The sequence below is a fragment of the Bactrocera tryoni genome, chromosome 2 (assembly GCF_016617805.1).
Source record: "Bactrocera tryoni isolate S06 chromosome 2, CSIRO_BtryS06_freeze2, whole genome shotgun sequence".
NCBI lineage: Eukaryota > Metazoa > Arthropoda > Insecta > Diptera > Tephritidae > Bactrocera > Bactrocera tryoni.
In genome coordinates, this window is record NC_052500.1 from 29,615,190 (window position 1) to 29,632,280 (window position 17,091).

At 36.4% G+C, this 17,091-nt stretch overlaps 3 protein-coding genes across 4 annotated transcripts; 1 reads left to right on the top strand and 2 right to left on the bottom strand.

Moving 5' to 3' along the window:
* Positions 1–11: 11 nt before the first annotated feature.
* Positions 12–2,308, top strand: LOC120769241. The gene has a single exon (XM_040096141.1). It carries the CDS (start codon positions 493–495, stop codon positions 2,158–2,160), a length of 1,668 nt encoding a protein of 555 aa, XP_039952075.1. The 5' UTR covers positions 12–492; the 3' UTR covers positions 2,161–2,308.
* A 4,874-nt stretch (positions 2,309–7,182) lies between these two features.
* On the bottom strand, positions 7,183–13,847 carry LOC120769233 (polycomb protein Sfmbt). Of its 2 annotated transcripts, XM_040096133.1 has the most exons (11): positions 13,676–13,847; positions 12,886–13,112; positions 11,617–12,412; positions 10,880–11,089; positions 10,241–10,768; positions 9,703–10,146; positions 9,380–9,629; positions 9,123–9,312; positions 8,753–9,056; positions 8,336–8,685; positions 7,183–8,264 (listed from the first exon to the last, which is right to left on the bottom strand). In XM_040096133.1, the coding sequence occupies exons 2-11, from the start codon at positions 13,027–13,029 to the stop codon at positions 7,887–7,889; spliced, it is 3,594 nt and encodes a 1,197-aa protein (XP_039952067.1). In that variant the 5' UTR covers positions 13,030–13,112; positions 13,676–13,847; the 3' UTR covers positions 7,183–7,886. The 2 variants fall into 2 exon arrangements, with proteins under 2 accessions (XP_039952067.1, XP_039952066.1); XM_040096132.1 differs by lacking the exon at positions 13,676–13,847 and having other exon boundaries at positions 7,887–8,264; positions 10,241–11,089; positions 12,886–13,029.
* Positions 13,848–14,513: 666 nt separating this feature from the next.
* On the bottom strand, positions 14,514–15,671 carry LOC120767742 (ankyrin repeat and LEM domain-containing protein 1). The gene is made up of 5 exons (XM_040093953.1): positions 15,618–15,671; positions 15,349–15,560; positions 14,995–15,130; positions 14,762–14,910; positions 14,514–14,699 (listed from the first exon to the last, which is right to left on the bottom strand). The coding sequence occupies exons 1-5, from the start codon at positions 15,631–15,633 to the stop codon at positions 14,514–14,516; spliced, it is 699 nt and encodes a 232-aa protein (XP_039949887.1). The 5' UTR covers positions 15,634–15,671.
* Positions 15,672–17,091: the final 1,420 nt, after the last annotated feature.

The following is a 17,091-nucleotide window of genomic DNA, read 5'->3' on the forward strand; positions in this document are numbered from 1 at the left end:
ACGAACTGCGTAGCAGTGTACTTCGTCTTTCCTCATCGCCCCCTCACTGACATAAAACAGCTTTGGGTGATAAAATATTATTCTTGTGAACATCGTCTTTGGCTTTCGGTGGGACTTCCGGCTTCAACAAAATAAAAAAACTCAACTATATCCCTTTCTTCCCAGAAGCAACAGTGAAGGGTAATATAGCTTCTGTGTTAACGTTTTGGTCGAAGTTAAAGTTTTTTCTTGTTTTACATTTCTTTTAATCCCAAAGTTTTTTCACTGTAACCATGATGACTGTAATCGAAAATAATTTCTACTGTTTTCAATAATACAATTCACATACATAGGTTTGAAAATAAAATCATTTCAAATTGAATACCCATTACATCTATTAAGTCTTTTTCACGAAATTTAGAAAATATTCAATAAATAATATAACGAGTTCTGCATTTAATTCTAAATTCGTGAATTCCTATACTAGTATACCAACCAATATCGAATATAATTATGAGTACAAAATCTATAAAAGACTTCGATGCAAGTCGATTTTTAAAGCTTTGTAAGCATTCAAATTCAGAACTTCAAGCCCGACAACGCCAATATAGAAGGGTCTTAGAGGCGCGATTGCCTAATGTACGAAACAACCATATTCAGATTGAGGCCTATAAACATGGGTGCCAGAGAATGAAAGCCGAGAAAGATTTGCTAAAAACAAATATTTGGAACGCGTCAGGAAAATGCCATGAGGTCAAAAATGGTCAAGCGCTTACTTCTATCAAATGCTTCATTGATTGTAATGTGACTCTCAATGAGGAAGTTCAAAAAATGAAGTTATATATACACAATCTTGATCGTAAATTGGGTGTAATGAATAAGGATATCTGTCATATGAATATGATACAATTCCAAAAGAGTCGAAAGGATTTAGAAATTGCCAAACGGTCACTGCGACTCTTGGAGGACCAATATGAAAATCAGATCCAGATGGAATGCAAGCTGACCGCATTAAGTGAGAAGCTTCGTCTAAATATTTGTGAACTGATAAACGATCGTAGGCAATATTATTCATTTTACACAAAATACATACAACGATTGACCAGCGAAAATAAATACCTTACGGACCTCATTGATTTTGCACTCGATCAAATTGAAATTGGTATCGATATGTATGAGAAATTAGATAATCAAAGTAAAAACTTTGTGCATGATTTGGAGAAACGAAAGGTTGAAATGGAAACACTTCGACGTATTAAAACTGCAAACGAAAAGATGATGGAATTCCAAGAGAAGAAATTTGTAAAACGATCACTAACTGCCATACCATACAAGGAAATTAAACGCCGTGAAATTTGTCGACAAAAATATATAAAGAAACTTAACCTCTACAACAAGATTTTAAAGAAAATTCTAAACTACACCAAAGCGTCAGATATTAAACATGTCATTGACAAATTCCAAGAACAGGAAAGCCTTTATTATTCCTTCTCTAATCACTCCAATGAAATCAGCTATCGTATAACACTATTGAACAATTCTGTGGCGCGTCTCTTCGGTGAACTACAGGACCTAAAGATTGGCAATCGAAGTGTGCTAAAATCCCAAGCCGAGACAATCGAGAAGTTAAAAAATGTTCTGAAGACAAAGCGTTTGAATAATGCAAGTCTCAAAAAAAAGGCCGCCTCACAGGATGAACGTATCAAAAAATTGTTCGAGGGATTGCAATTGATTCGTGATCAAACACTTGTAGATATATCGCTGTTGGCAGACGATTTCGACGATCACAAGGAGATCAACATTAAGACTATGCGCGAACAAATGAAATTAATTGAGAAACGTATACAGTCGTTAGTTTGTGCAATATACGCAATCGAGCGGCAAAAAAATCGTGGTGTCTTAACCACGGTATATCTTGTGAGAGATCTATACAAAGTAATTGAGGCGCCGACGGAACTTGATCAGATAGTACCGGCTACACAATGCGCTGAATGTGCCGAGGGCGATGCCAGAAATGTGGACGAAGCATGGAACATTAGACTCATGCCCCTTGAACAGCTAAAGGTCTGGGTGTCTGAAAAGGTTGGTCAACCCGAACTTCAATACCGTTTGCATAACGCCTATCAATGTCGTTTAAGTCGTTCACGTTCACGTAGACAAACTCTTATACACAATGCATAATATGAAATGACATTAAATTAAACATATAGAGTAGTTTATATAAATCAATTAATCAAAAATTATGAAAAAATATTTTGAATTAAGCCAACTAAAATTGTATAAACCATTGTATGAATAAAAAAAATTCCACAAGCACAGCACCTATTTAAGAGACACTCCTAACAAAAACTAATAAATGCTTCATTTCATAACATTTTTGTCCTTCCACTTTAAGATGGGTTTTGTGGTCGCTCATAAAGAAAGTTTCTGGTTAGCTTATCGCAAAAGAAATCAATCCGTTTCTACTGATATTTCTAACTCTTCTATCACTAGAACCAACATTAAATAATTTCATAAAATAATTCTTGTTGATCTCGTTCACTGTTATTTGCCAAAGTAACTACAACCCAAACTCTAGTCACTAGTCGTTTTTACATATACTATATAGGAGAATGGAGTCATGTGTAAAAGTTCACGCAAGGGTAGAAAGTTTTTTGAGCTCCATTCACTTGGTGGTGGCCAGAAATTATTTTTTTACATATGGCTCAAGCAGCTAATGACTTCCGATCTTAGGCCAAGTATCCACTGGATACCCAAAGAAGGCGAGCTAAAAAGAGGAGGCGAACCATCCCTCCGCAGGGTTTCCACTGAATTTGGGACCCGCTACGTAAAAAACGCCCCAATGAAATGGAAACAACATCCTCGGATAAGCAAACAGCCAAAAGGAACAACAACTGGCGCGCTGTTGTAAACTTGGCTATAACCGTGTAAGCGGTGTCCACCCCAATACAAAAAAAAAAATTTTGGACAACATAAAAAAACTTTAATTTTATAAAATAACGAACTATTATCTACATATAACATACATATGTACATATATGCTCGGCCCCGAAAGTGAATGGTAAGAAATGGATAATAAGATATGCGTTGCTCGCTATTCTCACAACAGTCGGTTCTTCTCTTCTTAATTGGCGTAGACACCGCTTACGCGATTATAGCCGAGTTAAGAGTCGATTCTACGTTCCCGTAATTTAAATCTTATTTCATCCGGTCAAAGGCTGCTATTTCATCAATCTAACTTTGTTGGATCCGTATGTTTTAGGCTCAGTTTGTCATCAATGAACCAACATGTAGTAGCGGGGTTGTTCATCATCCTGCTCATCCGTGCTGACATTTAGTTCAACTTGGGCACTACGTTATGTGGTTCCATGTTGCCAACACACAACTAATACATTAGCCTCTACGGTTGTACAAATTGAGGCCAACACAGACCCAAGGAGCTCAACTAGGCAGCCTGACTCCTAATCTGATATGCCAGGGCTTAGTTATCCGGTCAGGTAATGTCGATACCTTTTCAAACCATCATCAGAGTCCTCAACTTCTCGCTGTTCACCCTTGGAAACCCGCCAACTTAGGGGAATCTGTCCTCCAATAATTCCCCTTTCCCTAGTAGTGAAGACACTGGCGATCTAGTTACTCCCGATTTTCACTTACCGAATGGGTTAAGCAGAACATCAATATGGTGTCTGTAAAATGCACAGCACTGAGCTTTATGAACGACCAGATAGTTCGTGGACTACGCCGATGACATCGATATCATTGGCCATAAAAAACCACTCCGTTAGTTCTGTTTTCTCCAGGCTGGACAAAGAAACGAAGCAAACGGGTCTAGTAGTAAACGAAGGCAAGAAGAAAAAATTTCTGTCATCAAACAAACAGTCGTCGATAATTTCGACGGAACCAGCATTAACACCAACAACAGCAGCATCGAATTACAACGCAGGTGCTTTTTTGAACTGAGTAGGCAATTGAGAAGAAAAGTCCTCTCACGACGAACAAAGACCAAACTTTACAAGTCACTCATAATCCCCGTCCTACTATAAGGTCCAGAGGCATGGACGATGGCAACATCTGATGAGTCGGCGTTACAAGCTTTCAAGAGAAAGGTTCTGCGGAAGATGTAAGGTCCTTTGCGCATTGTCAACGCCGAATGCCGTGGTCAATGGAACGATAAGCTGTACGATACGATGACATTGACATAGTTCAGCGCATTAAGAGACAGAGGCTACGCTGGCTGGGTCATGGAAGAAATAATGACTGACGCTCTGTCGGAAACTCGGCTATAACCGCGTAAGCGGTGTCTACGCCAATAAAGAAGTTCGTGGTTCGTTCGAAAACTACGGTGTGAGAGGATCCTAGTAGCGTTGGACTTGTCAAATGGTTTTGAAACAGTCCATTACACAACTCTACTGAAGGACTGATGTGGTGGACCATAAACTATCTAAGCGGTAGGTCGAAATTCTAAGTAAGTTAAGTTGAGCATCTGTATGCTTCCGTTTAAGGAACACAAAACAATCCTCTCCAAGCAATTTCTACTGTGATGTTTTTGACAGAAATCGTCCCTGCAGTCAGCTGCTTGAAGTGGAGCCGTCGGCGACATAGAGCAGTAAGTCGACCTGAATAAGAATGCAACTAACTGCAGAAGCGCACTGAACGCCAGCGCCACAGTGAGACTATTAACAACTTTATCGACTCGCTCCCAATGAATGGCGCACTTGGAATCAAACCACAACCCATTGCAGACAAATAGCTCGAGTTGTGGTCTTAATCTAGAGTAACTTTTGCGTAATTTCGTTCTGGATATTGCAACAGGCTAAACTATTGACCACGAAATACCAAATAAATACATATGTTCTGCGAGCAACGAGTCTCCGAATGAATCAAACTACCTATTTGCATGCCCAATGAATTCCCATTCACCCCATTTCTTTATGTTAAAGCCCAGTCGAAACATCACGTTTCCAGGGCCTTGAGTTGGATGATTTTGATCACAATCAACTTGAACTTAACATCCAAACGCTGCTCCATTACATGCTATAGCAGAAATTCAAACTGAATATCCCAACAAAGAATAGAAAATGCGATAAATCGATGTTTTGGAGATGTTCAATTCGATTTCCATGAATTTCAATGATGATTTCGGCTAATTTTTGATGAATTCACGCACAGTTTCGATGGAATTTCCGGTTATCACGGATTTCGATTGGCCCACATGTTGATCGTCATTTACTATGTCCTCACGACCACTTTGAAAACGTTGAAACCACTCGTGCACTCTGCTACGGATAGGCAATCGTCGCATTTCGCATTTATCAAATTTAAAGACTTTAGTTCTCAGCCTTCGCAAGGACTCACCAAAGCCATCCTCACTTCCACAAAACGCATAAATTATTGCTATTTCTTATAAAAAACTTGTTTGTTCATTTGTTCGGTAACATCATGACTTTTATAGTAGTTTGCTGTTTATTACACGCTATTTTATTTTTAAAGTATAATATAAAGTAATCGTAATGTTTGTTTGTTTTTTGTTTTCTTCTTTTTTTTTTGTAGATTATTTACAAGTAAATCAAATAAGTGGCTAATGAGAACACCCCACTTCGCTCGCAGACGGTGGCATGCAACTGCTTACATGTGTGTGTGTTGGGAGGGAGTGTGGGGGGTGTGCTGCGCGTCTTTCTTATTTATACAAATTAAGAGTGTTAAAATCGTGTAAATCATAAACTCGTGTATATTAATATTTTAATCTTTACAATTAGTTTGTTGTTAATTCTATACATACATATATATGTGTGTATACTTAAGCTGGTGTGCTGTTGGTATTCTAAATCTGTTTTTGTTTCATGATTTGCTCTATCGCTCTAGCATTCTACTCTGATGAGGCGGTGTGGTTATATTCTATAATTTTTGTTATTTTTTGTTTTGTTTACTTTAATTATTTTATTTATTCACTATCCTAAGGGAGTAAGTTGTCAAAAGATTTAACTCTCACACACATACATAAATGTTAACCTTGCGTGGAACTGCAGCAGACTTGCCAATTGCATCTATGCTTCTGTGTATGTACGTATGTATACACTGATTGGTAGTTAGTTTACAATAGCACTTGAGTTTCACAAAAACTGAAATTATTCCCTGATCGTTATATTTCTAATCAATTCGTCGCATATCTGTACGTATCTTAATACATACATACATATGTATGTAAGAATCAATTTTCTTAAACCATTTTGACGATACTTATCGCGAGCGCCGATTTTATAGTAGCGTCTTCGCAGGATACTTCTAATTACACTAATTTAGGATATGTAGTCAAGAGCAAGTGGAGTATGGGCCGATAATATGCGGATTACACAAAGCTATATTAGTGTTTACTCATCCAACAACAAAACATAATAATTATGCAGTCAATTAAAGGATTTCTACTTCAATGTAAAAGGTGTTGAGCGATATTTACAAAAACAAAACAAAAATTTAACGCAACTAAGTCAACTTGGTGGGTTTTATAAGATTTGTTTACTTATCGACCAAATCTATTTGTACTGAGCAATACATTACACAAAATCTGTCAAAGTATTTAAAGCAATTCGGATCAGCAAAGAAACCGAACGCAAAACTTTTGCCGAAATTGAGAAAAATATATTTTTTAGCTGCTTTACTTCAGCGCATTGAGTTCCAAGATGATGAAAGCATAAAATGTGCATGGATTGTGCGACAGTAAATTTGAAATGAACTTGAAATTTAAATTTTTGAAAATCGGCCTTAAACAAGAGATTTGTAAACCACCACCATTAATTATATTTACCACTACACATTTATGGGATGTGATTAATTTAGCAAAACGCAATGAATTAAAATTAATAATTTTTTAACCAATAAATAATTGTTTCATATAAAATATTTACACAAAACTTTTCAGTATGCAAATACATTAGTTTCAAACAACTTGATTTAAAAAAAAATCTATAAAATATTATATACGATGAGCAAATAAGCAACGCGACTCTTACTGTTGGGAGTTAAAAGTGATGTTGCAAAGTTAATTTTTTTTTTGCATTTGAGGTTATGTTTTTATCATTTATAATGTTGATTTTTTAAAAGGCATTTATATTGCGTGGTTATTGTTGTATGTGTATGTGTGTGTGTGGGTCTGTGTTGTGAGTATATCTAATAAGCTTTTTATGCCTAACGGTAGAAAACATTGTATTGTTGCAGTGGTAATTGATTGTAATTATGCAATTGTTGTAGTAATAAATTATGTTTACTGTTTTCATTTAATAATTGTTCTCAGTCTACGAATGTGTTACATTTTTCGTGCACCACGTTTTCTTATTGACAGAAAAAAATACAAATACACAAAATTATTTATACATAAGGTAGTTTTCTTTTCTTTGCGTTTTTTAACTAAAATAAAGTTATTGTGTACTAGATATTAAAAATATGTATGAAGTGAAAATTATATCAAATAAGTATCTATTCTACGTCATTACAGAAAACTAATAATATTTTCAAATTTTCATTGTTAAGTTTCCTACTGGTTTCCGTATCTTATAACTTCTACTTTGCTGATGCTGAATCCTTGTGTCTAATTCAGCTTGATTTAACTTAACAAAAATTTTTCTCATTCACTCTAAAATGTTCCAATTGACAGCAAACTCATCTATGATCATTGTAACCCAACGCACATCATGCTTTTATGAAGTGCAGCATGCACATGAGACACTCTCATACTTCGTACAATGCCTGTGTTATCTCGTGATATACATATTTGGTATACTTAAGAGCTACAGTAATCATATTAGATACGATACAATATTGTGACGAATTGCTAGGTGTGAGAGCTTAAGACGAAAAGTTGTTGGCTTAGGTGGTTTTGATGTTACTCTTTGATGCGATCGCTTCAAAAGGCACTATAAAAACGTTTTGTTTGCCTTATGCAATCTGGATTTACCAGGGTTAACTCTGCATTTAAGCTGCTGTATCAAATCGGATATTTTAAGCGCTGGGCCCACTTTCATGCCAAGCAAAGTAATTATTTCATCCTTAGATAGTTGCAGCAAACGTTTGCCATCAATTTTATTACGCAAAAATGTGTCACAGTGCGCCGTACAATCATTGACGCGTAAGAATTGCGAAACGTCATATACATTCCACGTATCGGGTATGAGGTCTGCTTGTGGGTCCGCATTTTGACTGTTATTGTTGCCGCCGCTGCTGCCGCTGTTGTTTTCGTTCGAAGAGGACTCGATAAGACGCGGAATGTACTTGCTATTGCAGACGGATGAGTTCTACAACAATAATCGAGGGCAGAGAAGATTATAAGTAAAATTTGTAGCGTCTATAGTAAGACTAAACTTACCCCAATGTAGCTGGTAGCTTTGCGCCCCACAACCGGCGGTGCTGGTGACACCGACTTCTTTACTGCTGGGTTGCCGACACGCGTTGGCGCGGACGCTTGAGTCATGGATGTTTGCTGCGCTGTGGTGATCTTTTCCGTCAAAGCCAGCTGGCTGCCATCGTTATGTGATAGTGGGGTGGATTGACCGGAGCGATGACTGGTGCTGTCCTCTTCATAGTCGCCATCATCGTCATCATCCTCGTTATTATCCTCGTAGAAAGCGGCATTGTGATGCTCTGGCTTAAGTTCGAGTTTAATACTCAACTTCGGAAGATGCGGATTTGTTTTTAAAGCAATCGTACGTGGTTTGGCTGTCATATACAATAAACAAAAAGTTTTAGAAATCTTTTATTAATTGGTATGAAGCTCTTAATATACCTGTATTTGAATTTTCCACGCCTTTAGCAGTGGATTTTTTCTTGCGTTTTTTCGGACTTTTCGCTTTGGTGTTCGTTTTGGCTGTAGCCTGCACAGGCACCGGCGGCCCTTCGAGCTTGTGATTTACCAGTACGCACCAACCTACTGGATAAACATCTGGTGATTCGCAATCCAACCATTGGTCATACTCATCGGTCCAACCGTCGAAGTGTATTTTAAGCAAACGACCGACTATGCGTGATACAGTCGCAACACATACCAAACGCGGGTCCATAAGGTCAGCACATTCGAGGCTCATGCCGACCTAAATATTGGTAATGAATGACAGATTAAACACATACTTTTTATATGTATAATATTTTTGACTTACCCGAAATCCATGATTTGGCACAATCCGGTGGAATAAATGCTGGCCAGCAGCAACGCTACCCGTTTCTTGCAAATATTTTTCCCAACTAAACGTATTGACGTCATAGCCATTGGGAGGTGTTAAAGTGATGCTGTTTGAAGCGCAGAAGCCTACTGGGAATATGCTGGGCGATTTTTCGTGATAGCAAAACCTGCAAATGAAAAACATTTAAATATATACTAATTATACACGTAGTAGTTGACAAGCTTCGAGCTCACCAATCTGACCCTGTTGCATCTGGTTGATAAGAATCGATGCGTATCATTATGTAGCCAAATTTAAGGACCGCCATTACGGTTGCAGCACAAATCGATGATAGATTGAGAGGATCGACCGCCTCCAATTTCATGCCTTCCACAAAACCATTCCCTTTGCCATCCATGTAATATTCTTCGAAAGTGAAATTCATTTTGAAAAGCTCAATCGTTGCATCATCTTCATGTACTTCAATCATTGCCTCTCGGCCAGCTACAGTGTAAACACAGAAAGAGAGTTATTACTGCAATAAACATATATAAGGTACACCGAGAGTAAATCTTACCCAACATTCGTTCTAAATAATCATGCGGTGCCGCTAAATTGTGACCCACGGTAGTCGCCCAACCGACCGGATGTATGATGGGCGAGTCCTCATGACACCAAAAACCGTCATCAGAGTCAAAGTACCGCAAAAACAAACGCTTGCCTACAATTTTTGTCACCGTTGCCAAGCGAACCTGTGAGATTCGATCCTTATCCACACACTCTAAATTCAAGCCCAGTCGGAAGCGCGACTGCATGCTGTCATTGATTTTGTTGTAAAAGCTGGAAGGCAGTGTACGTGCGCCAGACAATCGTTCCACGAGGAAATCTTTCCAATCTTTGTATTTATTCTCGATAGTACGTGGCGGTATTAGAGGTTTGCCGCGTGTCGCACACCAACCAACCGAGTGTACTTCCGCATTGCATAGATTTACCCAGAAGTCATGTGTTGGCTCATCAAAGCCTGAAAGATTTAAAAAAAAAAATCGAAATTAATATCTTTCTCAAATGTTGCATTTCATTTAACTCAAAATTCTTCGGCATACGGGGTTACCTACCTTCGTAACGCATAAGAGCTTTGTATCCGCAAATATTTAAGATCGTCGCAACCCAAAACGAGTGTGGCGTCTGTCCGGGCTGCACTATTTCCGTGTTATCACAATCTGTATTCTCCACCTCAACTTTCATGTCAATGCCAATGCTGTCCCAAACTTCGTAGCCGGGTGCATGTGGAAAGCAAGTAACGGGTGCAGCGAAAAAATTCGGATGCGACAAACGCGGCGTCCAATCGAAAGAATGCGACGGATCATACATACGACGACGTATACTAATGATTTTTTCCATTTGTGGGCAGGAAACTGGTAAACGTTCAAATTTTGGAATTTGTGGCAGGTCTTCTTGTGGTAAAACATCACGGTACATTTGAAGTGCCTTTGGCGTAGCAACTAAGCCACCTGCATTTACACCACACAAGGCTCCATTCTCACTACCTAGACCTGTTAGTGCACTTGCGCCATCCATTCCTGTCAATTCGGCGGACATGACAGGTTCGCCAAAACCGTTGATTTGTGTAATTTTCGATTGGTCTGTGATGCGAAAACGATAATTCGAATTCTTAATATGAGCAACACGTAACGCCAACTCAATATCAGATTGTTGAGGTTGTGTATCGTGTTGTTGTATATCGTTGCTATTACCATTGTTACTTCCAGCTACACCATCGATATGATCTTGCACGGGGGAGTTGGAAATCGTCTGTTGCTGTTGTTGCGCACCACCTGCCATTTTAGTGTTGTTTACTACCAAAGAATAAAGTTCGCCACGAGCGCAGGACATGCTGCAAAAACGTCGAGATTTGGTGTAGAAAGTGTGCTTTACACCGATTGCACCACAACGCTCACAGACGGCTGAAAAAAATATAGAAAAAAGATATGGAAAGTATTAGCAAGCGTAAGTTAAAGGAAAAAAATAACTTAACGCTATTTCCTATTAGGGAAAGCATGAAAAACTAACCTACAAAAGAGTTTACGATGTTAATATTATTTTATGTATTATTTTTTTTATCAAATTAAAAAACGCACTGATGGATTAAAAGCACCCTAATTAGTGCATCACATATCACTACTTGCTTGTGTTCTTATTTACATTAATAATAAAGTTTTCAGTTCTCATATGGAATAGGAAACATTCAATGATTTCTTAACGCAGATTTCCTTTACATTGGGCAGCGATTATACAAAATCTAATTGTTGATTGCTATAATGCTAAATATACGACTATGGCGTTGCTACAATTTACCACTTTTAAGTTAATTATAAATATTTGTTTTACTTTTAGTTTTAATTTTATTTTAACCTCTATATATAAAGTGGAAATTTATTAAACGAAAAATAAATGAATTGATTTTCAAAATCAATAATTAAAAAAAACATACCCATGCCGTCTTTCTGAATTGGTATAACCGATGGATCTATGTTTCCCTTATATGCTATTGGTGTCTTCAGCACCAGTCCTGGCCTGTTAACTGGTTCTATTTTTCGAGTCTTACGTTGCGATGAGCGATGGTGGCCCGTTCCTCCACCTCCACCAAATCCTCTTGATGAGGTTGCCGCTGTTGCTTGCATTACGGTTGTGGTGGCGGGCACCATCACCTCATCGCCACTATCGCCTATTAATTTGTGTCCACTATCCAAAGGCACAAGGACACCATTCTCATCCATGCCATGTGCATGGGAGATATCAACGCCACCACTACTTCCTTCTGCCACTTCTCTTTCGTCAGCCATAAATTCTGTACCATCATATGAATTAGAATCGGTCATCATAACGAAATCATCAATATTTATAATTTCCTGTTTTGGCGCTAAACCACCATCGTAACTACCATCATCCAATTGATCATAGATTGGTTGTGGCTCATCGTTATGCACAAATTGTGTTGCTAATGATTTGTCTACGCTGACATTACCACAACCGCTGTTGTCAGCACCTATTGCGCCACTTCCAGTGCCATCATCATCGTCTATAACTTCTGTGTAGTTTTGAAAAACAGCTGCGGCCGATTGTTGAAGTAACTGTTGATGCAAACCACCTACTTGTGCTAGACCGTAAATATCGTTAGAATTGGCCGCAATTAGAGCTGTCGGTTGTACGCCTAATGCAGCCGCTGCTGCTGCTGCCGCCTGACCACTGAAATCCCCCCCAACAATACTCATCATTGGATTCAAATCCTTTTTATTTTCATTTTAGTTTTATTAGACAAAACAGGAAAACCAATCGCATTCGAATTTATATTTGTTTATACGTCCGTTGATACCGCAGATATATTGTGTTACATTTTTATAGTGGTTGTATATAATAATTAACGCAACATTATTCAAGTCGAAATAGATTTTTTAAATTGCGGTAGTTTCAGGTATTTTTATTTTTTTATTTTTGGGGAGGAGTAAATGATCAAACACAGCAAGAAAAAAACATATGAAAAGAAAAAGAAAGATTTTGAGAAATAAATGAGTGAAATTATAGTAAATAAGTTGCAATTGAAGATTTTAAATTCAATCGTAAATGAAATGTACTCGATTCTAAATGATCCATATGCAACAATCGCTCAATTATTTATTTACATATGTATGTATGCATGTATTATAACCATGAAACATGTTTGTGAAGCAATACATAGTTTAAAAGGCTGTGCTATACATACCATTGTTGGTTGATGTGAGGATAAATCGTCCATTACAGAAAGTCCCACTGATGGATGCCCAAAGAATGAGGGTGCGTCCTCCACTGTGATGCGTTCAGGATTATAGTGACTCATCCACATCATACGCAGCTCGGAGGGATTCATTTTTAGTCACACTCAAAAATATCTTGTCATTTATTATTTCCAAATTTCGTCCAGATTCGTAGGTGAAAGGATTTCGTCTTTAACTATATAATTTTTTTAAATAAATTAATTTTCCAACAATATAGTAATTGTTTAAAGTGTTTTTTATAAAAATGTTTGATATAAAAATTCCTACAAAAGATATAATATGGTCCTTTTATTAACATTTATAATGGGCGATGCACTCTTATACAAGTTTATGTTTGGAATATTTATTTGTTTACAATACATCAAACACTTCGAGAAAACATTTTGATGGCTAATATAAAGAGTAATTCATTCATTCCCTCATTTTTCATCAAATTTTGGGATCACAGTTGGAAAGGCAAGAAATCATTCAAATAAACCCTTATAAATGGCTTTGCTTTTTTAGAATAATTTGGGCTTTATAAGCAAAGATAAAAAAATAACATAAATGCAGAGTTCTTTACTGGTAATTAATAGTAGCACTTTTTTAGGATTTTAGCAAGGCTGAAAACGCATTTGTCTCGCAATAAACACACACGCCGCCGCCACCACAAACGACAACGACAACACGAACACGAACAAAACGCAACCCAGCCACCAGCCAAACACACTTTTTCCAAATATCTTTAACGCGTCTTACCCTGTTAACTTTTACACGAATTTAACAACTTGTCTTTGCTCACAATCTTAAGTGCATTTTGCAATAATTTTCAGGCATTACACTTTATATTTGTATGTATTTTTCACAACTTCAAAAAATATAACCATTTAGCTTCTAACCAAAACGCTCTTGCCAAAATCAACGACGTTAATCGACAAGGAAGTGTTTAGTGTTATATTTACCATGCAATATATACATCTATCTCTTTTTGATTTGCAAGTTTGGAATGTAGTGGCGGTAAAATAGAAAAATGGAAATGTTCAAAAAATGCGTTCAGCAAATAAATATCATAGAATAGGAGTTAAAAAAATTCTAGAGGGCGCGCTTTGAAAAATTTTGTTTACCAATTGAATTATATCAGATTTTGATTGCTAAGGTAATATGCCTTCTATTCCTTGTAGAATTTGGCACGATTACAATGCCAAAACTCCTGGACCCGCAGACTGAAGATGAGTTCGAGTTAAAATGAATATGTAGCATATATATGACAAGCAGCAGCAATAGTTTTTGTTATAAATGTAAACACACAAATCTCTTAACTTATAAGTCGTGATTTTTAAAATACATATATACATATATGTATATATATATTTTTTTTTCAAATAAAACAATATATCCGTATTTTGCATCAATTTCAATATGAAAATGTGCGAAAAGTGTGTTAACCTATATTACGATTGGCTACTAGATTATAGTTGCCGTTGGATACTGAAACAGAATTACTCCTCTATCCCTCGGTATTAGAACACGACGCCAAAGAAATAAGAGTTACAAATTTTAAATACATATATGTAGAGTTTATAGTCAGAATTTGTAACTAAGCTAAATCAAAAGGATATAACTGAATTTCGCCTTCCGATAAGAATATTTTCATGGCCCGATAAAGCAAAGCTATTCCCAGACGTTCTCTTCCTTTGGCCGTCCATTTACTTGGTGGGCCGTAGTAAACTCCACGTTTCTGGTTTGTTAAATTAGGGAGACTTATTGCATCTATGACGGCGGCCTTAAAACAGAAATGCAAAAATCTTTAAACGTTTTAAAACTCTTACAAGTTTAGATACAAACCTCTCGAGTGTATGCTTCATATGGCAAGATATTGTGGAAGACGTGTAGATTAACGACACCAAAACCATTTCTCCAAATATCAATTATATGATCTACCTTACTAAATTTAGGCGCTTGGATATCGCTTACAATTGCATTTAGACATTCGGCTATAATACGGGCACAACAATTTTTATATATTAAGGTTCAAATGTATATCGACAAGTACATATTCCGAAAAATATGGTATCAACCTTTATCATCAAGTTCCTGTTTGTTGTATATTTTGATAGCATTATGTAAATGTGAATAAGGGCGCGTCGATTTTGCTTTTCCTACGTAGAAAATCGAATTCAAAAACCGTTGCCATATTTTAAGTTCTTTAAGACTCTAAGACAAAGAAACATATTCAACGTCTGGTCATGTAATAATAATGCAAATTCAAAAAAGGTGACTTTTCATATGACATTAGTTTTTATTCATTATTTTGGAAAAGGTCCAGGAGGAGAAGAGAATAAAATAGTTTGGTTTTTCTTGGAAAATACTAAAATCACCGTTTTTGAATACATCTTATAAGAAGAGGATTCTCGTCGTCACATTATAATCACATTTTCTTTAGCGCTGACTGGAAGGTTACGGGATTTCCGCGGATCCATTAAAAAATATAGATAACACTGTTTTAAGCCCAGTTTCTTTTTATTACTAAAATTTGGTCTAGAGTTAAAATATTTTGAGGATATGCTTTCGAATTTCTCATAATTTTGAATACTTTGGAAGCCTTTTGTGGAGGAAATTGTTCGTTGCAACTCCATAGAAAATTCTATAATGTACAAATTATTTGCAAATAAAGGCTTTAGGACCATTTTCTTTAGCTTACTTCTTTTTATACACATAGCCAATTTGTTACAATGGTAAATATAAATATTATGTATTAATCTAACTTCTAATATGCTGAATATATTTCGATTAAAAAACAGTTTAAAAAACGTTAATGAAAAATATTTCAAAACAGCATATATTTACATTGACGTATGGACTCTATTTATAAAATATGAGTAGGAGTTTACATAGGACATCTTCTATCGCGGTATATACGTATATATTTATATTGGCTAATAAAACGTATAGATGCTACGATTTGCCTTAAAGCGCCCATACACGAGCACACAAGTGCGTTCGATCGGTATGTGTGCGCTTGCGGTTTATCGTGTATGGGCTTGTTCGCGTACCGATCCATGTTCGCGAAAATGTTTGATTTTTTACGATCGGTGCGCGAACATGTTTATAATTGATTCAAGCGAAATTTCTAGGCTTTATAGTTATATATTTGAATATCTTTCACAAATTTTTTGGATACGAAATCTTTTATATTCTGCCTTTGGGAAGCAATTACCCGATGCATCTCGCATCGGGCAGGATGCAGGTCGCAATATCTATCAGAAACAAAAAATTCAAAGAGATTCATATTTTTTATTAATTTATCTTCTAGTTAAACTTGTTCCGCTTGCCTGTCGCACATGTTAACTCTGTGAAGAACGAACGTAAAATGGATTTGTGTGTCGTGTATGGGCAAACGAATTCATACCGATCGAACGCACTTGTGTGCTCGTGTATGGGCACTATTACGTATTTTCGGAGATGTATCGCAACGGGTGACCAATCGCCAACAGTAAATTTTAAACTATTAAGTATGTAATAAGGCTTGGCAGCTCTGCATATATTATGAGATATTACGTTTGTCTCATAACTGCTAAATATTACTAGCTTGCCAAAAGCGTTTCTTAGCACAAAAAACATAAAGAGCACAAGTTAAGAGCGTAGGTAGCAGAGAGAGTGGAATTTCTGCTAGCAGAAAAAACTTACTACCATATGAAAAACAGCTGTTTAAACACAAGTGCTGACAAACGATATTTGTCGCATGATTAGGGTTGTCACTGTTTCAATTCAATAATTTGGGTTATGGAATTAAATGATGAAAAGCTATTTTATAATTTATATTTATAGTCCATAATTTGGGAGTTGAAAATTTAATTTTTTAATTCCGATTTCTAGTGCAAGAAGTACGCAAACATTCTAAAACATTTTTTTAAATTATATATATATGTATATGCTTGGAATGAAATTTTTTTTATTTGAAAATTGTATCCTGTATTTGCAACACTGTTTTTTTTTGGATTTTTAATTGTTAAAATAATAATTCTAATGATCAGTATTCAAGTGTTGATATGAAGCGATTATTAAAAACAACATTTTGATGTTTTCTTGATAAATTTCTACTAGTTTCTAGGTTCTAGATTTCCGTTTCTTTAATTTACGTTATTTCGCTCTTTGTGAGATAAATAGCATATATT

What these genes read in the sequence shown, in the direction of transcription:
- LOC120769241 (XM_040096141.1), top strand. Translation starts at nt 493, where the DNA reads ATGAGTACAAAATCTATAAAAGACTTCGATGCAAGTCGATTTTTAAAG.
- LOC120767742 (XM_040093953.1), bottom strand. An exon ending in CAGTCAGCGCTAAAGAAAAT is followed by an intron (nt 15,131 to 15,348) that starts GTGATTATAATG and finishes TCTTTGTCTTAG; the next exon opens with AGTCTTAAAGAACTTAAAAT. An exon ending in ATGAAGCATACACTCGAGAG is followed by an intron (nt 14,700 to 14,761) that starts GTTTGTATCTAA and finishes TTCTGTTTTAAG; the next exon opens with GCCGCCGTCATAGATGCAAT.
- LOC120769233 (XM_040096132.1), bottom strand. Translation starts at nt 13,029, where the DNA reads ATGAATCCCTCCGAGCTGCGTATGATGTGGATGAGTCACTATAATCCT. An exon ending in TTATTTAGAACGAATGTTGG is followed by an intron (nt 9,630 to 9,702) that starts GTAAGATTTACT and finishes TTTACACTGTAG; the next exon opens with CTGGCCGAGAGGCAATGATT. An exon ending in AAGCTACCAGCTACATTGGG is followed by an intron (nt 8,265 to 8,335) that starts GTAAGTTTAGTC and finishes TTATTGTTGTAG; the next exon opens with AACTCATCCGTCTGCAATAG.